At 42.0% G+C, this 27,288-nt stretch overlaps 1 protein-coding gene across 3 annotated transcripts in view; it reads right to left on the reverse strand.

Annotated features, from left to right (window-relative positions):
* The window catches only part of TENT2 (terminal nucleotidyltransferase 2), a 79,333-nt gene continuing 52,045 nt past the window's right edge, over positions 1–27,288 (reverse strand). For all 3 annotated transcript variants that reach the window (XM_032765005.2, XM_032765007.2, XM_032765006.2), the window contains exons 12-15: positions 24,103–24,239; positions 9,541–9,632; positions 4,837–4,916; positions 1–1,124 (exon numbers count right to left, since the gene is read on the reverse strand). In XM_032765005.2, coding sequence (XP_032620896.1) covers positions 1,050–1,124; positions 4,837–4,916; positions 9,541–9,632; positions 24,103–24,239 — 384 coding nt within the window. In that variant the 3' untranslated portion in view covers positions 1–1,049. The remainder of the gene's footprint in view (positions 1,125–4,836; positions 4,917–9,540; positions 9,633–24,102; positions 24,240–27,288) is intronic.

Raw genomic sequence — 27,288 nt, forward strand, 5'->3', positions numbered from 1 at the left:
TTTTCCGTACATAAACTTTATTCCACTGGACACCATACAAAATATTAAACTCAAGAGGAAAAAAATGAAAATATTAATTTGACATCATCGAGAAGTAACAATTTTAACATGAACTGGTCTGCAACAACAAATACATGAGAGGCACAAACTGTGCTACAGCAGGTCTAAAAGAAGTTTCACTGGGTTTTTTTTGGAAAAGTTAAAATTTTCAAGATTACTTTTTAAATTTCAATTTACAGCAGCTGACCAATTTACAAATATTTACAGAAAATCAAAACAAAAACTTGGCTTATTAGCAGCTTTTCTTTAAGCAGCCATCACTACTACTTTGCATATGGAAAGGAAACATAAAATAGATATCTGACCTAATCTGTATGAACATTAAGCATTTACATACATTGGTTTACCATGGATTATTTCAACTGTTTTGTAGTAGTTCTGCTGCTCAAAAATTCCAGTTTAGATTATAATTCCTGTGACCTGGAGCATAACAACTAGGGTATAATTTCATGTTGATAAATTGTTATTGTTGTTCCATGTAAGAGGGAAATAAAACTTGAAAGTGCCAAGTAGAGCAAAAGTGCATACTGCTTTAAGCAGTTGTAAAGCACATCCTACTTATTTATCAAGAAACGTGCAATGTGTGCTATGCTTTAAGGAAACAGCTGGACTTTTATACATTGCTTAGCTCTTCATTTCTTTATTTCAGTGTTAAGTGTGGTTGAATTAACCATTACATAGTTAAAGGTAACAATTTAATATACTCTGATACTTTCCTTAAAATTAATTTAGTCCTGCGGTCTGAAATTTGGGTCATAATAGTCTCCTATACAAGTCAATGGTGCAAGGATTTTTAGAAAATCCATCTTTGAATGAATGGTTATATTAACAAATGTCATAATAAAATATGCAATCTTTCTTATAAATATTTCCTTAACAAAAACTTGAAAGAGAAAACACTTCATAAAAAACTATGGGAAAACTGTATCTTGGTTTTGATATTGTTCTTTATATTTCAGCAGACTCCAGTAAGAAGAAGCAGCAGCCAGTTATCTTTTCTGTATAGTTGCTCTTACAGGTAGTATACAGTTCAAGTCTCTCTTGTCTCGTAATCTCTGCCATGACTGAGGAAAAAAAGTTAATAGCTTTTTAAAAACCTTGTTTTTCTATATCACCACCTCCTTTAAAACTGTAAGAGGTAAACCCCACACAGATCCACAAAGAGTTTTAAACAGTTTTGTTTTCCTCACAGATTTATGAACAGCATCAGGTACTTATTTCTTTAAAAAGATTGTTTACAGAAGAGGGAATCTGTAGTAATCCAGACAAAATAGGGTGACTGTTGAGAACAAAGGCTAGTCTACACTAGAAGCGCTACATTGCCACTGTAGCATGTCTGGTGAAGACGCTTTATGCCAATGGGAGAGAGCTCTCCTGTCAGCATAAGAAATCCACCCCTGCAAGAGGCCATAACTATATTGACGGGAGACGCTTTCCTGCTGACAGAGTGCTGTCCATACTGGTGCTTAGATTGGAGTAACTTACATTGCTCTGGGAGGTGACTTATCCACATCCCTAAGCAACGTAAATTACACCAAAATAAGTGTAGTGTACACCTGAACTATTAGGGGCTGCAGCACATGACTCATGAGGAGAGGCTGAGGGAACTGGGATTGTTTAGCCTGCAGAAGAGAAGAGTGAGGGGGAGATTTGATAGCTGCTTTCAGCTACCTGAAAGGGGGTTCCAAAGAGGATGGATCTAAACTGTTCTCAGTGGTACCAGATGACAGAACAAGGAGAAATGGTCTCAGCTTGCAATGGGGGAGGTTTAGGTTGGATATTAGGAAAAACTTCTTCACTAGGAGGGTGGTGAAGCACTGGAATGGGTTACCTAGGGAGGTGGTGGAATCTCCTTAGAGGTTTTTTAGGTCAGGTTTGACAAAGCCCTGGCTCGAATGATTTAGTTGGGGATTGGTCCTGCTTTGAGCAGGGGGTTGGACTAGATGACCTCCTGAGGTCCCTTCCAACTCTGATATTCTATGATTCTAAATATGTTTTCAGGGGACAAAGACAACTTGTGAAGTTAGTATATTTTGAAAAGAACTAAGTTTCTTATAATGTTCTGGCTTCAAAATGGTTAAGTACCTTCACATTTCTGATTTTTGGAACATAGGCTAAATATCTAAGGAGATCTCCTTTGCTACTTCCAACAAAATGATGTGTCCTTGAAATTGGTGATTTAAATTATACTATCTCTTTTTATGTCTTGGGTTACAGGAGAAGAGTATGGGATACGGTCTTTAAGGTCCTGATTTGGCAACTGACTTTATACAGGCAAATCTAGTACCAGTGCAGAGTCAGTGCCTTTCAAGTAAACATTTCACAGGAACAGTGAGCTGGAGCGATTTTCAATGAGAGTTAGGCACCAACCTCCCCCGTGGGGCTTCTTTAAAAATCCAAGCCTTAGAGGATATTCTTAAGTATCTGCAATACTTTTTAAGCAATTAATATAGTTGCTCCTTATGGTGCCTAAGGAACTTATGAATGATTTAAATTAGTAATGGACTATTTTATTTACATATATTATATGGTGCTTAACACTAGTGGCTTCACAGAAAAAAAATATTTTGCATAAAAAACCTAAAACACTTTATATGCTTATAAGGTCACTAATATTTTCACAATAAAATCAAGCTTGCAAATTGCCCATATTAAAAGCCCAGACCTGACCACTTGTGTCAGTAGTCCATCAACTAATCTCTTTTTTCTTAGGTGTTATGGCAAGAGGTAGATTTTTACAGCATGCCCAGAAAGTTATCCAGTTTGGGCTCTCTCTCTTTTCCATTGCTTATATTCAGTAACAGATTTAAAATCACAGGACAAGTATACCGTGCCTAGAACTATATACATATAAATAGTTATAGAATCATGCAAATATAGGTTTGGAAGAGACCTCAAGAGGTCATCCAGTCCATCCCTCCACACTGAGGCAGGACCAAGTATACTTAAGACAATCCCCGGCAGATGTTTGTCTAACCTGTTCTTAAAAGCCTCCTGTGGGAAAACTATGCCTACTACAGCAAAGATTCCACAATGCCTGTTGGAAGCCTAGTCCAGTACTTAACTATCATAGAATCATAGAATATCAGGATTGGAAGTGACCTCAGAAGTGGGGTGGATAGTTCAGTGGTTTGAGCATTGGCCTGCTAAACCCAGGTTGTGAGTTCAATCCTTGAGGTGGCAATTTATGGATCTGGGGCAAAAATCTGTCTGGGGATTGGTCCTGCTTTGGGCAGGGGGGGTGGGCTAGATGACCTCCTGAGGTACATTCCAACTTCAATATACTATTATTCTAATCCAATCCCCTGCTCAAAGCAGGACCATTCCCCAGACAGATTTTTGCCCCAAATCCTTAAATGGCCCCCTCTAAGATTGAACTCACAACCATAGGTTTGGCAGGCTAATGCTCAAACCACTGAGCTATCTATCCTCCTAGTCAGAAAGTTTCCCCTAATATCTAACCTAAATCTCTTTTGCTGCAGATTAAGCCAATTTCTTTCTGACCTACCTTGAGTGGACAAGGAGAATAATTGATTACTATCCTCTTTATAACAGCTCTTAGTCTTCAAATCTGTTATCAGGGCCTCTCCTCAGGTCACCTTTTTGCAAGACTAAACACACTCATTTTTAAACTTCCCTCATACATCAGGTTTTTATTTATTTATTTATTTTTAAAGATCTTTCATCCTATTTGCAGCTTTCCTCAGAGAACACAAAATACCTATGAAATGTGACAATATTTTAAAAAACAAAATATTTTACTAGAGTTTGTGACACAGGAAGATATTCAGTTTTAAAGGACTAGTTCTGCTTGTTTCTTGCATTAGAAAAATCTGATCTTCACTTCCTTCTCTTTGTTGGAGAAACATGAACAGTGATATCTGCTATGAAAAATCTCAATGAACTCACAGTACAAGTGCAGCTATAGGTACTTAATTCCAAACAGATATCTCACATATAACGCAAACTCTATGATGGGGAATAGGGGTAGGAGACAGGAGGTGGTCAGAATTTGCAGATTAAGCCCTCTAAGGCCTAAATCTTACATTCCAAGTAAAATCCACATCTCTCCCTCAGCTGGAAATAGGGAAAGTTGCAGGTTAGATAACAGTCATGTCTCACTACAGTTAATGTTCTCCTAAGATTGTGTCAATAAGCCCTTCTTGCTGAAGAAGTGTGTACCTGATATTTAAAGTGTGTACAAAGAGCAGAAAAACAACTTGTAAATTACTAGAGGCCATATTTACCCATGATAGAAGGAACAGTAAAGACAAGCTATTTTTTGTTTGTTTTTGTTCCATAGCTCCCTTTCAGATTTCCATAAGAAACAAACACCACTGAATCCACGAAAGGTTGAAAGTGTTCTACCCCCAAAACATGAATAAGGAAGTCAGGCTGAGACTTTCAAAGCTGACTAAGGGATTTGGATGCCCAATTTTCATTATAATTTATCTCTGCCTTGGAGTCCTGAATTTAAACACAAAGACCATTAAGAAATTTTCATTTAGGTACCCACTTCAGTGTTAGCCCTGCCCTTGCGCACGCGCGCACACACACATACATACACACACACAAAACATTCTCATTTCATATTTTTCTCCCTCTGCATATATTGGGATGAATTCTTATTACACAGATTCTGAAATGTAAGGCATACATACCTCAGGCCACCACTGTAGTACACAAATCCACTGACCCTCTCTGTTTTCATTTTTTATTCCAAAAACTTTCTTGCAGACAAGAGGGCTACAAGAATTAATGTGATGTATTTTTTACCTTTAGAAATTCATCCTTGATAATGTCAAACTTCTGCTTTTCATGTACAGCCCTAGCTGTGTTTGTTCCATCAAAAGGCTCTGCAAGGTTAAATGTAAAATTAAAGTGTTAAAAAACCAACCTTTACTTTATCTTCACCTAGTAAACTACTCTGAGAGAAGCAGAGGATGAGTCAACATACTGTCACTTTCTACGAGGGCTTTTAGATACTGGCTGCATTTTCCCTTTCTGACAGGTACTGTGCAGGTAACTCTCATATCATAAAAACACAACACTAATATTCTGCAGTTGCAGTAGAGATTGTTGGAGATTTACTCCTTTAAATCTAGATCGATGGCATTGTCAGCAAGAGTATTAATACATGTCTTCTACCACGTGCTTACATGCACTGTACAAGTATTTCAAGTATTATAAAAGTCAGCAGTCAATTCAAAGTCTCAGAACAAGGAATAAAGCAGCCACATCCTTAACTAATGTCTTTTGTCAGTTCATAGACCATATATTTCTATCCCATTTTAAATATTGCTAAATATTCTAAATCAGGAAGGTCTTGTTACAATCAATAGTGTGTATTATACATCTAAATATGACTGCGCAACTGTTCTGAAAAGTCCATGTGCAACAATGTACTTAGATCTACAAGCAACTACTTTATCTTATTATGCAGTATCTTTTGAGACAAAATTATACAACAGACTGAAGTGGTAAAATATGGTATTTTCCTTATACCTGAATATATAAAAACCAAAAGCCCTGTAAAATATTTAAGAAAACCCATCTTTCAAAAAATGTCTACTCTTCCTACTATTTTTGTCTTTTTCCAGTTGGCAATGTATAGTTTTTCTCATTTGCTCCTAATGGATTAGAAACCAACATGACTCTGGCCTATTTGTCATCCACATAATCAATATCAGCAAAGTATTCATAAATTTGTACTCGCCTCTGCAGTACAGCAAATATACAACAGGGTTACCATGCATTGACTGCCTTTCAATTTCATTGCAAAACAAGTTTTAGAATCCAGTCTTTTTACACTTTTCCAGAGGACAGTTTAAGTACATTATGGTGTATTTCATACTTGTAAAAGGTACAATATCCAGTGACAGAGTCCTGAGGCAAAATACAGTCCTAGCTAGATTAGTCTCTTTTTAATATGCGTCACATTCTGGGTCGTAAACTAACTTTATTTTTAATGGTTTAGGAACCCTTTTAATTTTAGTGGATGTGAGCATAAGAGTTTCATGAAATACATTAATACATATAAGATGTGCTGGAAAAACAAAAACAAAACTATAAACGTCCATGTATAAATTGAGCACAATATTGGTCACAGTTTTGTATTTCTCATATGCATTTTTAATTACAGTGGCAATGATGCAGTTGTGACTTTCCAAAGTATTCATTTATGGCCTGTTTTTACAATCCTTATTCAAGAAAAGCAGTGTGGTGGGGTGGACTAGATTCAGAGGCCCCTGCTGGAGGCCTCGCAGTCCTGCCTCACCCCACCCCCAAAAAGAGCAAAGGAGTAGTGCTCCAGGCAGCCTAGAGCAGCTGCAGGAGAAGCAACCAATCAGAGGGGCTGCTGGAGCAGCCAATCAGGGTCCAAGAGGGCCAAATAAAAAAAGTAGCAGCAACAGAGCAGTCAGTTGTTGCCTGGAGCTGGAAGAGGGAGACCTGGGTTCCTGGTTGGCTGGAAGAGCAGAAGGACCACAGACAGCTCAGTGTGGGCAGGCGTGAGACCAGGGAGGCCTGCCAAATACCAGGGGAGAGAAGAAGGAGCTCCTGGCAGGCTGCAGGGACCAAGCAAGGACTGAGCCCAGAACCCAGCCTGACCAAGCGAGGGTACCGCAACGGACCCTGTTGTAGCGGGCAGTTTCTCTGGGTAGGAAGCCTTGGCAAAAGTTAAAGACTGTATACCTCGGAAGGGGTTTGTTTGTTCTTCTCCACCTACAAACAGTGTGTGAGATTCAGCCAGAGGGCTGAGTCATTGAAGACCTGCCAATGAAGCCATCGACCAAAGGGGCGGGAGGGAAGGGTGAACACTTGCAAGAGGTGAGTACTACCCTATTCCAAAAATTGAGAAATGGCTTGCTCACACTTGATCAGAAGAGGGCACTCGCAAGAGGCGAGAGCATCCAATTACAAGCTCCCATTTAACTCACAGGGATTTTGCCAGTATACCGACTATAAAACTGGGACTTTTCATTATCAAAACCATCCAAATTACACTCCAAATTTAAATGCACTTCAATACTCATAATTCACCAGCACAATGGGCTGACTGGTTTTGTTTGGCATGCTTCTAGAATTTTTTTCCTTCTTAAAAATATGTTTATAATATTTAACTGGGTGCTTACTAGCAGATTTTACATTACAGTGAGACATGCCTTTATACTGGATCAGAATATTGGCCATCTGATACACAAGATGTTCAGTGTTCTAAAATCTAGACACAGAATTTGACACAGTTACCTGTTACTACAGTGAATTGCAAATGCTGATTATATGCCATGTGAAGTAGCATAGTATTTCCCTTTATCTGTCTGAAATTTGATGCTGAATGATTCTGTAATAATAGTTAGGAGCCTCTAAGCATTTCATACTGCACCCAAGATCATAAAGATTTTAAATGAGAAGTGAGGGGCTGCAAAGCCTTCCCAAGATTGTCAGGAAACTGTCCCAGTGCAGACTCGAACCTTTCCCATGCTATACTAATAAATGACAAATTTTTTTTATTCTATTCTCCTGTCAAAAGAAAAACACTTGCATTGGAAGAGTGGACAAGAAGAATTTTGCAAGACTATGTATGCAACATTTTAATTAAAATAAATCAACTGTTAAGTGTCCCTCAATGTTTTCTAAATGTCAGGAAGTTTTCAAAGGAAAACTCCAGTATAATGTAAATTTTACTCAATAATCAGGAGAATAATTCAGTAAAAATGAATGTCAAATATAAAATAATCAAATTGCCATCCTGACAATTTGATTGAGAAGAGGACTAAAAGTATTATCTTTCATTAGGAAACATTAGAATCCAGAATATTTCAAGGGTAGTGGCAAGGCAGGTTTTGTAGAATTTTTTTTTTCAAAAATAATTTAACTGCACTGCTGTGTTAAGGGCTTATGGAAATGAGACTAATACTGGCCTGAATCAGGTACAGTGCAGACAGCTATTGTGCGAGCTTCTCTAAAAACATATGCAGTCCAGTCACTCATAGGAGCTACAAGGGGATGGAACATGCTTGGGGATGGCATGGCATGGCACACATGCAGTTAGGTCAGCACTAAGGGCCACGAGGGGCTAAAGCATTCCCAGTTTGGATGGAATCAGGCAGAGCTAGCTCCAGGTTTTTTGCCACCCCAAGGGGAAAAAAAAGGGGGGCCGGGGGAGCCGCCTGCTTGGGACGCTGGTGCCTAGAGCTGGCCCCGGAATCAGTGATTTAAGCTACTAAACTAAGACATCGCCACTGAGCACGAGTGAACTGAGATTTTTCAAAGGCTTATAACTTGGCCCAATTTGGGCAGATTTTCACAGAAATAGCAAGACACACACCCTTGACACAAAAGGAATTCCCTCCCCCCCCCCCCCAATTACCACCAAATTCTGACTCCCTGCTCCAAAGCATGGAGGTGCCAGATCTTCTCAAAGAAAAGTTTGCCAGAATTTTAACATTGCAAAACAATGCATTTTTCTTTAGCCTTATTCTTGGAAATGGCAGGACCATTATGGCTGAAATACTCTATAAAAAGAAAAAAATTCAGCCTGAGGCAGACGGACAGTCAGAATAGAAAATTTGAATTTGGCCAAATTATTAGCAACTGAAAAAAGGATCAGGGTGACAGAGTGTACAAATACCACATTGAACTCCCAACCTGCAGAGCCTGCTCCAAATGGAGAGGAATCTTAAAAGGGAGCAACTCAGCTCATAAAGGGGGAAGACGACAGAACCAGTCTCGGGGCTCCAGAACAAGGGTGCTGAAGAAGCCTCCAGTGAGTCAGATATTGTTGTCTCTCACAGGCCCTGGTTCAGAGCCAGTTGAGAGGGAGGGAAGGCCCAGGCTCCCCTATCAACTCTCTTTGTTTCAGGAGGGGCCAAAGCCTCAACCCACTCTCGTAAGGAAAGGGTAGGACATCGAAACCCTTGAGGTGAAGCTAAGCCACATAACAAGGGTTAGGAATTGGACTGAAAGCCCTTCCTGCCAGGAGGCGTGAGACTGGAAACTGGGTGTGCTATCCACTAGTCCACCTGACCCTCTGAGGACTATTAAAGTCATATAATGGGTAGTGTCGGCACCCTTAACACTTGGCAACATCATCAGCTATGCCTGTAACACATGTACTGTAAGTGAAGGATAAACTGGGAGCAATCACCACATAAAATAGCATGTGAAGTGAAGCAGAAGGTGTTGTATGACAATGGTAAAAAAAAAAAAAAAAATCACTCAAAGGAGAGAAGCCAACAAATATTTCCACTTTAGTGGCATAGGACTTTGCTACATAGTTGTAAAACAGTAATTATCTTGGGTGCACTAACTTTTCCACTGAAATGTCATATAATATATTATGAATCTGCATGTATTATTGAAAATGCCTGAAATAAAAGACAAGCAAAGCCTATAAGTGACAGGCTAAGTTAAATGAATGCTATCAAGAAATTAAATATATGAAACTGAAAACACAAATATTGCAGCTTCACACTTTACCTTCTACACAGATGAATTTGTTTCTCCATTCAATACCATCAGGTCTTGGAATGGCTCTGGCTTCACGAATTGAAATCATTTGGTGACTCCAGCTAGAGGAAAGGAAAACAATTTGCAGACACTTAACACAGATTGCTTTTTGAACCATCTGTATACGGTTACATATAAAATAGGTAAAGTGTTCATACAGAGTTATGACTTAGGAATTTCAAAGGATAGTAGTTCGAAGAAGCAATTTGTTTTAGCGTTTCTAGGCAGGGGCTGCTCTAGCCATAGACAAACTAGGCCACTGCCTGGGGTAGCCAGGCCAAACTTGAGTAGCACTGCAACTCTGTACACAAGGTTGCAATGCCACTCCCTCAGATTTGGCTTGCTGCAGCCAGCTCTCTTGATGGAGAGGCAGCCAGATGACACCTGAGTGAAAAATGTTGTGACCAAGTGCTTAATTCCCACTCCATTACTACCATAACCACTGAACCATCAGAAGGCTCACCACCCTCAGCCCAGAAAGTCCAGTGCAGGGTGCATGCCCCTCCCCTACTTGAGAACCTCTGTTGCAGGGGGTAGGAGTGGAGTGGCACACTAAAATTTTGCCTAGGGTGGCAGATTGTCTTGAGCAGCCTCTGTTTCTAGGCAGAAAATAATGGAGATTAACCATTTTGGCGGGTGGGAACCATGAGGGGGAGACAAAAGGTAAAATTTTCACACACACATTTAAATAAATTATGAAAACATTTCAGCAATATAGAACACCACAGATCTCAATGGACATTATAACTTGGTGGTGATTTTTGTTTTTAAGAAAGTAATCCCTTTACAGTTCAACATGCTGTTTTAAATTTAAAAATACAATTAGAGTTTGGGACTCTTAAAATTCTAATTAAAACAAGCCAAGTTGACCAGTATAGGTTGAGAAGTAGGGGAAGAGCAAGGTAATAAATCAAGTCCAACTGTGGCTACATAGTAGGTGCCATTAAAAATGTCCAACATTTAATCATAATACACAGTACAGTAGTTTACTCTCAGATTGGTGAAATTCACACCTGTGCAGAGAGCCTGCACAAAGCCTACAAGCAAGGTAAGGATATTAGAGAACCTTTACACTTTTTCTCTCTGAACCTTCTGATTGTTCAAAATTGTACATCAATGAAGCCATGACAATTTACATCAACTGAGAATCTTCCCTCATAGCTTTACGTAAGACTCTATTCAAAGTATTTTTTACAAATTATTCTTATTCATGACTTCAGACTAGACACTTGAAAAGTTTCAGCTTATGAAGTTCAGCCATTTGAGTTAAGTGCACATAGATCTTTACAGCAGAAAATATACTTTCACTCTTCCATAACTCAAAAAAAAAATCTATGTTTAACAGTTTGTTGAAATTTCCATGGGGTTACAGGACAAATTGCTTAATGTACAATTTAGCTGAAATACTTCTAACAACTTATCCACACATTTTAACCTATTTAAATCTGTCTTGACAGGACTGTTCCTAGGCAATAACAAAAGAATAAATGGTAAATATGTCTAGCATTCAAGGCCAGCAAAAACTTTAGCTCTTATCCACACCACTACTCTAGTATCTCCTTGTGTCTCCCACTAATTTTCACAAATTAGGGAACATTTATCAGTATAATATGAAGTATTGTAACTAAATACTGTAATGTCCACGTCAAATGAACAATGTAGATCAGGGGTTCTCACACTGTGGGTCAGGACCCCTCAGGGGGTCGTGAGGTTATTACATGGGGGGGGGTTAGCGAGCTGTCTGCCTCCACCCCAAACTCCGCTTTGCCTCCAGCATTTATAATGGTGTTAAACATATTAAAAAGTGTTTTTAATGTATAAGGTGGGGGGGGGGTCGCACTCAGAGGCTTGCTGTGTGAAAGGGGTCACCACTAAAAAAAGTCTGAGAACCCCTGATGTAGATTTACTAATTCATTAATCATGTAGGCAGGATCAGAACGGGCTTCAGGCACAGAGTGCTACTTGGCAGGATGCATAGTGACCACAGTATCATTAGCAAGATTCCACTGCAGTTCTAGAAAATATGGATCATAGAGGAAAGAGTAATATTAGACACCATCATTTGGCTCTCACCCTAACATGTCTATAAGCTTATCTTAAACAAGCTAAAGGGAAGAATTATGTAACAGAATATCTAAACTGAGCAGATCACAGCAGGCAGTAAAGCCACTTTGGTGCACACTGAACATGATAAACATTTTCCCCCCTTCTTACAAATTATTGAGGTTCTACCTGACTTCAAGATAAGCAGATGCATCTTCAGCAAAATAAAAATGTATATTTTATTGTAGAAAAATCTAAATATTATAAGCTGTTCTATATTAAAAGTATTTGGGAACAACGAAGTAGCATTTCTAGTTGTTTAAATCACATTTTGCATTTCACTGAATCATGACAGTAACTACCTTTACTTGATATCCCACTTACCACTCATTAACATTATATTCCTACTAAATTTAGAGTCTGAATTAGAATTGAACTATTCACAGCAAGTGATTTATTTACTGACCTTAGACTTTTTGGTTTGTAAAGAATGTTTACAAGTTTTCTCGCTATTTGTAGTTGCTCAATGAACATTTTATGCAAATATATTTCAACCTATGAGTTTAAAATATGCTCTTTGTTTCAACTATTTCATCAGCTATTTCTGGTGTCACTGATCATATGATGATATTTTACTCTCTGAGCAACAGACAAACATTTCAAAGAAAAAACCCCAAAGACTTCAAGACAGCCAGGCAAATGCTTCTGGTATAAATTTTTGCATGAACACATTATGCATTCTTGTAGACAAAAAGTTTCTTACACAAATGTTCAAAGAAAATGAACAAACACATTGTGAACACACTCAAAAGCAATTAACTGTTAATCTAAATCAATGTTCATGATTGCATTATCTTCCCAGTTGTATTCTGAATTGATAAACATAACTGTGAACTACTCTACTTGTTGTATACTTTGCTCTTCCTCACACTCCAAAAAATGGAGACACACCACATGCCCAATCCATACTTATTTTGTCATCTCTAACCAAATACAGCTTATTCATAGGTTGACCTTAAACCCATAGCCCAACATCAATTATGTAACTCAAAAACACTTCCTATAAAAATCAGCACCCCTAACCCCTCCAAGGACATTTTAGAATCTATTTTTCCTCAGTAGGGAATATATAGTTTCAAGTAACATGCCTTCATTATACAGTTTTTCATTTAGAATTCTAATTCAGAAGAATGAATTCTGAAAGTAAAACATTTTCAATTTTCAATAAATAGGTAAGATTTAAAAATAAGACTGCATCTTTCATCAAGCCTTTATTTAGTCTCCAATTCCGCAGCAAAATCCACTGGATATAAGCAAGGCATTTATCAAATCAGCCCTTGCTTTGTTAAAGAGTGTTTGCCAAGTAAAAACCTGCTGCCTTCACTCAGAGCTGCTGTGTGAAATCAGACACGAGGCTCGTAAGAGGATCTGGTAAACAGAGAGGAGTTTCAGTAGATTATTTTCTTTTGAATACACTTCTAAACTACTCTGCACTGTGCATTAGACTTCGATATACTGAAAGTGCAGCTCTGATAATTTGGAATAAAAAATTATGTTCTTTGAAGAGATCCCATTTACTTATTAAAAGTTTATACACAAAAAAACCATTTAAAAGCACATCTTCAGCAAGATGAATTATGTACAAAACATTAGAGTGAAATTTAATCAATCACAAACCAGTGTATGAGAATCAAATTGTGTATTGTTTGCCAATATTGCTGTGTAACAAGTTTATTTGCGCTTTTCCATGTGTAGTGCTTCTGGGACAATCTTATTTTTCCCTCAATTATTTTATTTATAATTTGTATTACAGTGGTGCTTAGAGGCCCCAACTGAGACTGGGGTCTCATTGTGCTACGCACTGTACAAACACATTTTAATTGACAGCCTCCGCTTGAAAAAGTTAACAGTGTAAATAGACAAGACAGACAAATAGTGAGAGGGGAAAGAGAGGCGTAACAAGGTGAAGTGACTTGCCCAAGATCACACAGCAGGACAATGGTGTAGCTGCAAACAGAACCCAGCTCTGAGTTCCAGCCCAGTGCCCTACCTACTGGACCATGCTACCTTTCTCATAAGAATTACTTAATTCTACCTGATATGATGTATATTAATGTAATTTAAAAATCTACTGTCTTCATTTAGAAATGATCTCTCTCTCTCAAACTGATCACCAAATATTATTACATTCTTCTTCCCCCACCAAAAACCCTGTGACTGCTGACCAATTAAGCACTCAAGCGAGGTAACAACAGCGTTGAGGACGCAGATGAAACTTTAATTATGTCCCATTGTGAATATCCATTATGATAGTCTTCAATTATATGGTCACACTACTTCTAAATTGTACATTTTTCTCTAGAACACCTATATTGTGTGTTGCTTCATGTAGTATTATGTATTACTCTGCATAGGCCAAAAGCTATGAAGGCTACTTATATGAATTCTACAGACAAATTATAATGATTGTTTAATCTGTACTATGTACTAGTACTAGGTCAATAGTGAAAATTCACTTGAATATATAGGCTGCCTCAGCGTGAACTAAGTGCATAGTTAACTACCTCATCCCCTGAAATGCAACTAAGGCCTGGTCTATACTACGCGTTTATACCGACTTTAGCAGCGTTAAACCTATTTAATGCTGCACCCGTCCACACGAGACCCTTTATATCAATATAAAGGGCTCTTTAAACCAGTTTCTGTACTCCTCCCCGACGAGAGGAGTAGCGCTGAAATCAGTATTACCATATCGGATTAGGGTTAGTGTGGCCGCAAATCGAAGGTATTGGCCTCCGGGCGGTATCCCACTGTGCACCTCCAGCTATCCCACAGTCCCCGCAGTCTCCGAAAAGCATTTGCATTCTTGGCTGAGCTCCCAATGCCTGTAGGGTCAAACACATTGTCCGGGGTGGTTCAGGGTATATCTCGTCAATTACCCCTTCCCCCCCCCCCGTGAAAGAAAAGGGAAAAAAATCGTTTCTTGACTTTTTTCAATGTCACCCTATGTCTACTGCATGCTGCTGGTAGAGACGCGGTGCTGGGCACTGAACAGCAGCATCCTCTCCCCTCCCCTCCCCGGTGGCAGACAGTACAGTGCAAAGGACTGTACTGATATCCTCATCATCATCCCGTGAGTGCTCCTGGCTGGCCTCAGGTGAGGTCGGCCGGGGCGCCTGGGTAAAAATAGGAATGACTCCCGGTCATTCCCGGCAGATGGTACAGAACGGCTGGTAACCGTCCTCATCATAGCAACTGGGGGCTGAGCTCCATCAGCCCCCCCTTTCATGTCTAAAGAAAAGATTCTGTACTGCCTGGACTATCATAGCAGCGGGATGCTGGGCTCCTCTCCCCCCCACCGTTTAATGTCCTGCCTGGACTATCATAGCAGCTGGAGGCTGCCTCCCCCTCATTTTATCTCACTAAAATCAGTGTTTCTTATTCCTGCATTCTTTAGTGTTACTTATTCCTGCATTCTTTATTACTTCATCACACAAATGGGGGGGACCTGCAACGGTAGCCCAGAGGGTTGGGGAGGAGGGAAGCAACGGGTGGGGTTGTTGCAGGGGCACCCCCTAGAATGGCATGCAGCTCATCATTTCTGTGGGATCTGCGGGGGAGACTGCGGGAACTATGGGATAGCTACGGGATAGCTACCCACAGTGCAACGCTCCAGAAAATCGACACTAGCCTCGGTACATGGACGCACACGACCGAATTAATGTGCTTAGTGTGGCCGTGTGCACTCGACTTTATACAATTTGTTTTACAAAACCAGTTTATGTAAAATCGGAATAATCCTGTAGTGTAGACATACCCTAAGTTGGGAATGGATGACAGGGGATGGATCACTTGATGATTACCTATTCTGTTCATCCCCTCCAGGGCACCTGGCATTAGCCACTGTCAGAAGATAGGACATTGGGCTAGATGGACCTTTGATCTGACCCAGTATGGCCATTCTTATGTTCTTAAGGAAGGCTCTTCTGCTTGTTGAAAACTAGTATTGTATGTGCTGCTGATTAAATTATTCAATTATATAGAGAAGTGAAAGATCATTAGAGGTATTGGAGCATCACAGTAATGAAAACAGTGTTAAGTATGTAAGCATGAAAAAATATGACAGGAATCTATATGTTGCAAAAGAGTTTGATATACTGTATAACCTTTGTCATTTTTTATATGAATGCTAAACCATACAATATTCACGATCTCTTCGCGTGAGAATTTTTTTAAATAAAAACTCCCAGGTTTCATTATTTTCTTTTAAAGGAAAATATTCCAGAATGATATCACAATGTGCTCTATTTTGGAAAACTGAACACTGAAATAATTCATGCTCTTCTTGAAATCTTGTCCTCTTGCAGTTTCCATGACTCTGACCTCTCCTCGTTCTTCTCCTATCTCTAACTGCTCATTCAGTGTGTCCTTCAGAAGAGTCTTAATGTGGGGTTCTACAGGGCTCTGTTTTTGGTCCCCTTCTCTTCTATTGCTATACCTTATCGCTGAGTAATCTCATTCGCAAACACAAATCCAACTACTATCTCTATACTAAAACTCACCGATCTACCTCTCTACTCCAGACCTCACCTTCTATTCAAATTAAAATCTTGGCCTATCTCTGACATCTCTGAATGGATGTCTGCCATCACCTCAAACTCAACATGACTAAAACATAACTCAATCTCTACCACCTCCTCTCTCAATCACTGTGAACCACACCACCATCCTGCCTGTCACTCAGGCCAGTATCTTGATTATAGTCTTTGACTCAGGCCTCTCTTTCGAGGTTCTCACATCCATATCTAAATCTTGTGGATTCTTTCTGCATCACACCTTCCCTATCTATCCACATAGCTAAAACCTCATCTACGCTCTTCTCTCATGTCTCAGCTACTACGACATCCTTCTCTCTGGCCTTGACAAATGAAATCTTGCCCTATTTATATCCATTCCAAATGCTGCTGTAAAAATCATCTTCCTAGCCCATCATTATGGCTGTCACCTTGTTCTTTGCATCCCTCCACTGGCTCCCCCTTCTTTATTGCACCGAACATACACTATTTGTTTTCATTTTCAAAGCCCTTCATGGCCTATCTCCACCCTACCCATCATTTTACAATGTACTGTTATGATGTCAACTCCTTTCTCCAACTGACTTGTGATACCAGTCTCCAATCAGCCTGTTATTACATTTTCAAACAAGTATCTGCGTGTTTTCTTCCATGCTGCACCTCATGCTTGGGAGCAGCTCACTGTGAATATCCACAAAGCTGCCTCATTATACTCCTTCAAACCCCTCCTTCAAACTCTGTTAGTGATGCTTACAAAAAAACTTGTCAACGATTAGGTGGCTGGTATGCTGAGACCACTGCCTATCATGCTGACCAGTACTGTCTCATTGTTTTCTTGTACACCCCATCTCTTGTCTCACACTTAGATTTTAAGCTCTGTGGGTTAGGGACAACCTGTTTGTACTATGTTTGTCCACCTAGCACAAAGAGGTCCTGGCCCATAACCAAGGCTTCTACACACTACAGTAATATACATTTTTAATTAAAAAAATACCTTTTGTAGCTGTTGCTCTTTGAGATGTGTTGCTCATGTCGATTCCAATTAGGTGTGTGTATGCTGTGTGCATAGTAGCTGGAAGGTTTTTCCCCTACTGGCATCCATTGGGTCGGTTCAGACGCCCCCTGGCGTTGTGCCTCCATCGTGCCGTATATAGGGTCCAGACGACCTGCTGCCACTTCAGTTCCTTCTTTCTGGCACTGCTCCGATAGAGGGATAGACGGGTGGGTCTTGGAATGGACACGAGCAACACATCTTGAACAACAGTTCTGGAAGGTAGGTAACTGTTTTTTCTTGTTCGAGTGCTTACTCATGTTGATTCCAATTGAGGAGACTCAAGCAGGAACTTGGAGGCAGGATTGGAGCTCATGGCTTCGCTGACTGAAGCACCACTCTAGCCTGCTGGGTAATGGTGTAGTGAGAGGCAAAAATGTGGACTGAGGACCATGTCGCAGCCGTGTAAATTTCCTCGGTTGGAAGCTGGGCCAGGAATGCCATTGAAGATGCCTGCATCCTTGTGGAGTTCGCTGTCATGGTGGGTGCAGGCACTTTAGCCAGATCACAGCATGTGCAGATACAGGATGTGATCCGTAATTAAATTCTTTGGGAAAAGACTCGGAGTCCCTTCATTCTGTCTGCTACTGTGACAAATAGTTGAGCAGCTTCGTCTGTTTGATATCAAAGGCCAATGCCTGGTGAATATCCAAAGAGTGAAGGTTTTGCTCTCGGCATGTGGCTTAGGGTAAAAAACTGGAAGAAAAATGTCCTGATTAACATGAAACTAGGAGACAACCTTCGGGAGGAAGGCCGAGTGCAGTTGAAGCTGAACTTTGTCTCTATAGAAGGCTGTGTAAGGAGGTTCGGACGTTAGGGCATTAAGCTCTGACACCCTCCTGGCAGAGGTTATTGCCACCAGAAATGCCACCTTCCATGAGGCAGAGAGCAAAGAGCATGTCACTAGTGGTTCAAAGTAGGGTCCCATTAGTCTGGAAAGAACAAGGTTAAGGTCCCAGTCTGAGATCAGTTGTTGTACTTGAGGATATAATCTGTCAAGTCCTTTAAGAAAACATCCAACTATCGGGTTGGCGAAGACCATTTGGCCAGCCATGCCTGGGTGAAAGGGGGAAATGGCAGCCAAGTGAACTTCTACTGATGGCGTAGAGAGCCCTTGTTGCTTCAGGGTGCAGAAGGTACCCAAGATAAAAAGGCACTGATGAGTCCGTAGGAGACATATGTTTCTGCGATGACCAAACTGTGAATCTCTTCCATTTGGCCAGGTAGGTGGCACTAGTAGACTGTTTCCTACTACCAAGGAGGACTTCCCTAACTGGATCAAAGCAAGCAAGCTCCATCGGATTTAGCCATGGAGCTTCCAAGCCATGAGGTGGAGAGATTCGAGGCTGGGATGCTGAAGACGACAGAGATCCCGAGTTATCAGGTCCAAGAGCAGTGGTAGAGTGATCGGTGTGTCTACTGACAGCTCCAGAAGAGATGTGTACCAGTACTGACACAGCCAGGCTGGAGCTATCAATATCACAGAGGCTTCATCCCATCAAACCTTGAGTAGCACCTTGTGAACGAGTGGAATGGGTGGAAACACATGGAGAAGGTGGTCCAAGGGAGAAGGAACGCATCTGCGATTGAGCCTGGGATGTGATTCAGGAAGTCACAGAACTGCAGACACTTCCTGTTGTGTCTTGTCACAAATCTATTTCGGGAGTTCCCCACTACTGGATGACGGTGTTCAGGACATCCGGGAGGATGGACCACTCGTGATTGTGAAAGGACATGCCAAGATGGTCTGCCAGCTCATTCTGAGCTCTGGGGAGATAAGATGCCTACAAATGTGTCGAGTGGGTTATGCAAAAGTCCCACAGTTTGAGGGCTTTCTGGCATAGGGGAGAGGAGCATGCTGCCCCTTTTTATACAAAACATCATAGTTATATCGTCTGTCATGACTGATACACATCTCCCCTCCAAGTGAGTTTGGAAGGTCTAGCATGCCAGATGGACTGCCCTCAGCAATATGTGAGAGCCCTGCTTGGGACCAGAGGCCCTGAGTCCTGAACTTCCCCAGCTGCACTACCCACCCCATCGCTGACACGTCCATGACCAGGGAAAGTGATGGTTGAGGTCTGGAGAAGGGAATCCCTGAACACATGGCTTGCTGGTTGAGCCACCCATAGGAAAGACTCAAGAACCAGCTGGGAAAGAGTGACTACCTTGTCTAGACTGTACCAGTTTGGTCAATACACCAATGCTAGCCACGCCCAAAGGGTCAGAGCCTCAGTCTGGCATGCTGCACTACATAAGTGCAAGTGGCCATGTGGCCGAGGAGCTTCAGGCAATTCCTTGCCATGGTGGTAGGAAAACATCTGAGATCTTGTATGATGTTGCAAAGATTCTGAAATCATGACTGGTAGGAATGCTCTCACCTGTCTTGAGTCCAACACTGCCTCTATGCACTCTGTCGTTTGAGTAGGGGACAGGATTGACTTCTGCACATTCAGTAGAAGGCCACGGTTGTCAAAAGTTGATCTTATTAGGATTACCTGCAGCTCCACTTTTGTTCTAGAGTGACCTTTGATTAGCCAGTCGTTGAGGTACAGAAACACCTGCACGTGGCAGTTCTCCAAGAAAGGAGCCACGACTGCCATGCACTTGGTGAACACCCAAGGTGCTGCTGACAGGCCAAAGTGGAGGACAGTGAACTGATAGTGATTGTGGTTTACCACAAACCTGAGAAACCTTCTGTCAGGCAGGGTTATGGATATATGAAAGCATCGTCCTTCAAGTCAAGGGCAGCATACCAGTCCTCCCAGATCCAGGGAACGGATAATGGAGGCCAAAGAACTTCAGCTTCTTCATGAATTTGTTCCCGAGGAACCTCCTCCATCGCTCCTGCTCTTAGTAGCATCTGCATCTCTTGCATTAGCAGATTCTCGTGAGAGGGTTCCCTGAAGAGGGACGGGGAAGGGAGGGTGAGCAGGAGGAGGTAAGCTGAAATGGAGAGAGTATCCCAGTTCTACCATGCAGAGCACCCAGCAATCTGAAGTGATCCAGGCCCATGCATGGCAGAAGTGGGACAGTCGGCATGAAAAGGATGGAATAGTTCAGTGGCTCAATTTTTTTTTTTTTTTAAACTAGTGACCCCTTTCACATAGCAAGCCTCTGAATGTGATCCCTCCATATAAATTAAAAACACTTTTTTATATATTTAACACGATTATAAATGCTGGAGGCAAAGTAGGGTTAGGGTGGAGGCTGACAGCTCACGACCCCCCATGTAATAACCTCATGACCCCCTGAGGGGTCCCAACCTTCAGTTTGAGAACCCCTGGGATAGTTGGATGCAGTGTTTGAATCAGTGTGTTGCCCTTGGGTGCACCTTCAAAAGGCTTGTTTTGTTCAGAGGACTGTTTCACCTGCCCAGAGCCCTGAGCAGATGAAGGAGGAGGCCTCATTCTGTGGTTTCTATTACGCCTCCTAGAAGAGAGTCTTGTCTATTCTGAGGTTGGTAGAATCGAGGCAGAGGCTGGGGGTATGGCGGCCAAGGGACTTGAGAGTGGCTCTTGAGTCCTTAAGCCTACAGAGCTGCGAGTCCGTTCTCTTGGAGAAGAGGGTTGAGCCCTCGAATAGGAGGTCCTGGATGGTCTGTTGGACCTCATATGGGAGTCCTCATACCTGCAGCCAGGAGCTTCTTCTCATGACCACCCTTGACACCATGGTCCAAGCAGCTGAATCGGCAACATGTAGGGTTGCCTGTAGCGAAGCCTGCACCACAAGCTTGTGCTCCTTCAAGATGAAACACTCAGCCCTCTGGCAGAAGCTCTGTGAATTTTGACATAGCACCGCAGGAATTGAAGCTATATCTTCTGAGGATCACCTGGTGGTTTGAAATCCGAAGCGGGAGCCCCCTGGTAGAATAGACTTTCCTCCCAAAGAGGCCCAGCTTCTTCACCTCTTGGGCTTTAGGTGAGGGTCCTTGATGCCCTTTACGTTCACATTCGTTCGCTGCTGCCACCACTAAGGGGTCCAGTGGTGGGCATGAATAAAAATGTTCAAACACTTTAGAGGGGACAAGATATTTCTCTTCTGTCCTTTTCGCCGTCAGGGGCAGGGAGGCGAGGGTCTGCCACAAAGTTTTGGTGGTATCCTGTATGGTCTTAATAAGCTCCAGGGCAACTTGGAGGGTCACCAGGGGGCCAGGATGTCTATGGACCCATGTCAGGACCACGGGGTCCAAGAACTCAGATCTACTTAACCTGGCGCCCCAAGTTCTGGGCCATCCTCTTCAGGAGCTGTTGGTGGACCCTACTGTCCCTGAGTACAGGAGCCATGGAGGTTCCAGCCACTGCTTCATCTGGCGATGATGAAGACGAGGCTCTAATCAGGACCAGCTTTTGCTCCTGGCGTTCGGCACCGAGAGGATCGCGCTGTGCTGGATCTTCCGGTGCGGTGACCAGCGCGGCATGGGGCAGCTGGTCTCTGCCTGTCCAATCTTGAGTGTCCGCACTCCGATCTTTGCTGGCTCCACTTGGACACAAAGGACTCTGGCTCAGAGTCTGATTGGGAGGACTCGCTCTGAAAGGACCATGGAGGAGCAGTGTCAGGAAACTGGGGACCGGTGTGACTTCCCTGCTGGTCTACAGCTGGCTTGCTCAGGACGGCACCAAAGGTCTTGGGGATGTCGTTGCCTTTGCACTCAGTGCCTGGTCTCGCCTGGAAGGGGAAGGCAGTGCCATGAAGGCAATGAGCTCTCTCACTCCCTCAAAGATCTCTGGCGTGGAAGGCATCTCCTAAGCCTCTCCGTGACTCTCCTGGAGGGGGAAGTCCTGCAGAGCCAGACTCAGCTGACACCTTGTTGGGGCAGGAGTCAACTGTGCTGGGCTACGTGGTGCCGCGGTTGCATGGCCCAATATAGGCCTCACTGTGCTCGAGTTTTTCCATCCTGGTCTCAGTGCAGGTGAGTGCCCTGTCCAGCTCCTTCTTCTTGCAGGGCACTGGGAGCAGTGCTGTGCACTACTATGTGCGGAGCCCCTCTGCAGGGAGCCCTGCTGGTGCTGAGCCTCTCTATCAGAGTCCTTTCTCAGCACCAAAGTCTCCATTTCGACGCCGGAGCACTGTGCACCGATATAGAGGTGCCGCATTGGCTCAGCCAAACTTGGCTCCAAGTGGGGACGGAGAGCAGCCTCCATCAGAAGGATTTTTAATCATTGCAAGATCTGCAAAGAGACCAAACAGTCCTTCTGATGCGATTCCCCCAGACTCTTCAAGCAGGAAGTGCGAGGGTCACCCCTGGGCATAGGCTTGTTACAAGCTGCACCGGGTTTAAACCCCAGGGACTGAGGCATGCCCTGGTGCCGGGGCAGGAGGAAAAGGGTAGGGAAAATGGGGGGTAACCCCCAGAATAATTCCTTACTGGAATTCTAACTATACAATGACTAAAACTAACTACAACTAACTAACTGATTTAACTATTTACAGAGAACAGTCTGAAGACCACTAGGGAGAAGGCTTGCCGAAGTAAGAGAAACGAGTGTTCCGGCTAACCATCACAGATGGTAAGAAGGAACTGCAGTGACGGCAGGTTGGCAGGACCCTATATACAGTGACTCCAGCGGGTGCCTGAGTCAACCCGACAAATACCACTAGGGGAAAACCTTCCAGCTACTGTGCACACAGTGCACACATACCTAATTGGAATCGACATGAGCAAGCACTTGAAGAACTACTGCAGATCATGTAAAATGTACTCTATTCTGCACTGAACAACAGTTGATTTCCAGGTGAAATTTCCAGGTGTTTGTTTTGACCTAAACTGTTTGGGTCAAACAGGGGGTTGTTAGGTCAAACATCTCAGTTAATATAAGGTGAAAACTATGAAACGAGCAGGGCCGGTGCAACAATTTAGGCGAACAAGGCGGTTGCCTAGGGCGCTGAGATTTGGGGGTGCCAAAAAGCGCCCCCCAATTTTTTTTAAATGGTTGAGCAGCCCTGCTGCTAGGACAGGGTCAGGGCGCCGCCGCAGCAGCCAGCAGCCCAGGGTGTCCCCTGACCCAGGGCGCCCGCCGCGACAGCTGGCAACCCAAGGGGTCCCCTGACCCAGGGAAACCCCGGGTTGCCGGCTGCCGCGGAGGCGCTCTGATCCTGGGTCAGGCCGCCGCTGTGGCAGCCGGCATCTCAGGAGCCCCCTGGGTCAGGGCGGCAGCCGGCAGCCCAGGGTGTCCCCTGGGTCAGGGCGTTGCCGTGGCAGCCGGCAGCCCAGGAGCCCCCTGGGTCAGGGCGCCACTGGAGGGGGCGGCAGGCAGCTCCCGTGGAGCCGCCACAGTGATGCCTGCGGACGGTCGGCTGCTCACGTGGCTCCGGTGGACCGCCCGCAGACACCGTTGCGGCAGCTCCACCGGAGCTGCAGGACCAGCGCGCGGGGCGGCGAAATTGCTGTCTGCCTAGGGCGCTCAAAACCCTAGCGCCGGTCCTGGAAACGAGGGAAGAAGCCACTGAAGTAACCAGGACCCAACCTACGTCAGGTCAAAATCAATACCTTAAGTTGCATCCAGAAACTCTGAATCTCTTTGGAGAGGGAAATATCAGTCTAAAATAGCACACTAACAAAAAGCTGGCTTTAGGACAATAAAGCTATTTGATTTTTGACAGACTATTTTGTAGATTAAACTGAGGTAGTTTATTAAACAATCGTAGGCATATCTCACTGCCAAGCTTACACAGGCACATCCAAGTGCCATCATGTGCTCCATTCCATTTTTTCTCTCCTTGCTTTTCATCACCCCCATTCTGCCTCCAAACCATTCCTCTCTCTCTGCTGATCAGTCTTAAAATATTAGCATGCTACATTCAAGCATGCAGCATTTTCACCTATTGCAAGATGCTAAACACAGGTAGAAGTTTATCACTTACTCAAATTCTGTGGCATAATATTTGAAGAAGCCCACTAATAAGTCTCCCAGAGTTGATCCATTTTTGGAGAGGTAAGGAGGAACGGTGCGTGGAGCTTGATGTACAAGGTGCAGCTGCATAGTAGGACTAAAAGATTCCTGTCAAAATAAGAGAATAGAGAATATAGCCTTTTGTAAAGTATATGCTGCATGACTGCACTTAATCTAGGTGCTTTCAAGATCACACACACACCAGAAAGTTGCCCATCATTTATTTAGCAAGCGCTGTAAGTGTACGTGGCCCAGTTTCTATTCACTAGTGATGTGCCCTATTGTTCCCTCCTACTCCTCTGTTGCATACAAGTAACTCCACTGACCTCAAGGAGAATTAATCATCCCCGGCATGGAGACAGTCCGTCATGTTATTGCCTGTGCTCCTTTTCCCTTCATGAAGCTGCCTAAGAACTGTCACATCAGAAAAATCTCAAAATTGAATTTTTATTTGCATACCCACTATGACAGACAAGGTCTGAAAGGGAGGGGAAACTTATTTCATATTGCATAGTTAGTTTTAAACCAGTATGTCAAACCCCTCACTCTTATGTGACCTTGCATCTTCCCATACAATGATTTCAAAGACTGTGGTAGCATTTCCTCTAATCAAGTTAAGTGAAAACATTAAAAATAGTTTAAAACCAACATATACCTGACTATATAGTCCACAGCACTTTTGTTTTTCCACCATAAATATTGGAGGCTGACCACAAGAAGAGTTGCCTTTACTAATTTAGAAAGTTCTCCACCCAAGACTAAATAACTTAAAAAAAAATTAAACAAGAGAGAAAATTTAAGTAACAATTTAACTTTCCTAAACATAAGCTGGACATGTTAAAATAGCAGCAAACAACTGCCAATCTTGCCATTTTGCATATAGGTCCTGTATTATTATTATTATGTTTAAGAGAAACTTGTACAGCACCATATCTTGCAAGTTCACCTCAGAATATGGAGGCATGGCAGAAGGAATCATTAGAAGGGGGATGTAACTCATCCTTGTGTTCCTAGCTAATGCAATAGGTTTGAAAACCCTGTAACATGAGAGCACATATGAAAAGATTCTAGTTCTTGAATTGCAACTTTAAGACTAATTGTATTACTTGTTAAAAAGAAAATGTATAGAAGTTAACAGACTTCTGAAAGCAATCTTGCAGCTGGCAAGAGACAAAATTAGCAAAAACTGAAGGAACCTCTTCAGGGTCACTTATTTATTATTGCTTGTTATTCATTTCAATGTGCCCGCTAAGCTTTCAGAAAATAAAACTGAAATTTACAGAAAGCTTCTCTCAAGTTTAGCAATACTCCAAAAAGGTTTTTGAGCACTATCTCCATGTTCACAATAGATAACCATCTGTAAAATGGTCAAGTGGTTAGATCAGCAGGACAGGGGTTGGGACTACTGGATTCTGTTCCCATTGTTGCCAGCCTTGCTGCGTGACCTTGGATAATTAACCCTCTCTGATAAAGAGCACTCTACCAATTACCAAAAATATTGTTCCTCTTCTACCTCACATAATTATGTCATGTATATTCATTTATATTATAATATCCAGAGGTCCCCATCTAATACCTGACAATCTAAAAGACACCGGGATATACTAAGGGCAGGGATGTGGATATCACATACAAGTCAAGTCACATTCTCAATCAATAGGCACTCAGTAAACATCTAAAGATCCTGCAGCATTCCATACTGTTTTAACATCAGTTTCACCAGAAATGTAATACAGTACCTGAATGGAAGCTATCCCCATAGTTTGCTGTGGGTGTGAACAAAAGAGCCACAGCATATAGTAACAAGGACCTTAAGATATTTCCCCCTCCTCACACACACAGGCTGACAACTGGGGCTGCTGCCCTCTAAAAATACAGAAAAAGTTGAACATAATGAAATTGCTATTGCAGACATTTACTGCTTCTACGTTTACATGCTCTTACTAGACACTTCTGAAACGGAATCTGGGATTTATCGAGGGCTGTTTTGTATTTGTACAAAACAATAAGATCTTCCCAACTTCAAGAAAAATCCACTAGTCTGCACTGAGGCGGTCATACTGAACTGATAAGGAATTAGGCTAATGGAGTATTTCCCCATTTATTTTACAGATTAATAAATGAGGTATTTTCGTTAGTGCAATTACTAGCTCACACTTAGATCGGCACCTGACCATGGAAAACATACAGGCATTAATCTAAATTAACAAAACTTGACCAATATTTAAAAAATGTGATTATGACAGTCTCTAGTTTTTATTTATGGAGCTAAAACAAAGAATATCCAGATTGCCATGAAAAGTAACCTACTGCCAACAAACAGTTATAGTAACACCATCAGTCAACACATCAGGCATCACTAGGGTAAATATTTTAGCCAAGAAGAAAGCACAAACATACACAGGAAAAAAAATAAAGGATGGATGAAAAAATATCAGATACCATTATCACTAGAATTTTTTTTTATGTTGGCAACCAAAGCTTAAGACAACGTATTTAGGAAAGCTAAGTTCAAACACAACTTACTCATAATAAAGACATTCTAAATGTTATACCTGGAAAATTCAATCAGTTATATGATTATTATATCTATTGTGCCTGCCTCTTCACTAAATTTACTGCTTACCAGCAATCACACAAGCACCAGCATAGCAAATATGAAAAAGACTCCTCCTGTGACAAGCTGGAAATGCACCTCATTCAAAAGATCCAAAAATGCCAGTCACTATTCTCATCCGATAAGAACAACTCTTAGACTTTCTGAAACAGAAGCCCTGTGTTCTAATTTCTGCTTGTCACAGTGAATAATTTTTTTAAAATAATTTTTTGAAAACTGAAGTCAGGTTTTTTAAATATATATACTATTTTTAAAATAAAGCTGTTTTAAATTTAATTTGAATTCATGACAACCAATTATCTTTTTATCGTAATCTAGTATCAGCTAAATAAAAGGTATGTTGAACTAATGAATCCTAATATATTTTAACTAATAAGTTAAGGGTGCTTTTCTAAAAAACAGCAGCAAGGGGAAAACATTTAACTAAATTTAGAGGTCAAGCTTTATAAATACAGCACAATGTATCATGTATTGTATTACCTATTTTCAGGTTTAATGATGTGAATACTACTATTTATTTTTTTCACCAAATGCCAGTAC

This window comes from Chelonoidis abingdonii, chromosome 6 (genome assembly GCF_003597395.2).
Source record: "Chelonoidis abingdonii isolate Lonesome George chromosome 6, CheloAbing_2.0, whole genome shotgun sequence".
NCBI lineage: Eukaryota > Metazoa > Chordata > Testudines > Testudinidae > Chelonoidis > Chelonoidis abingdonii.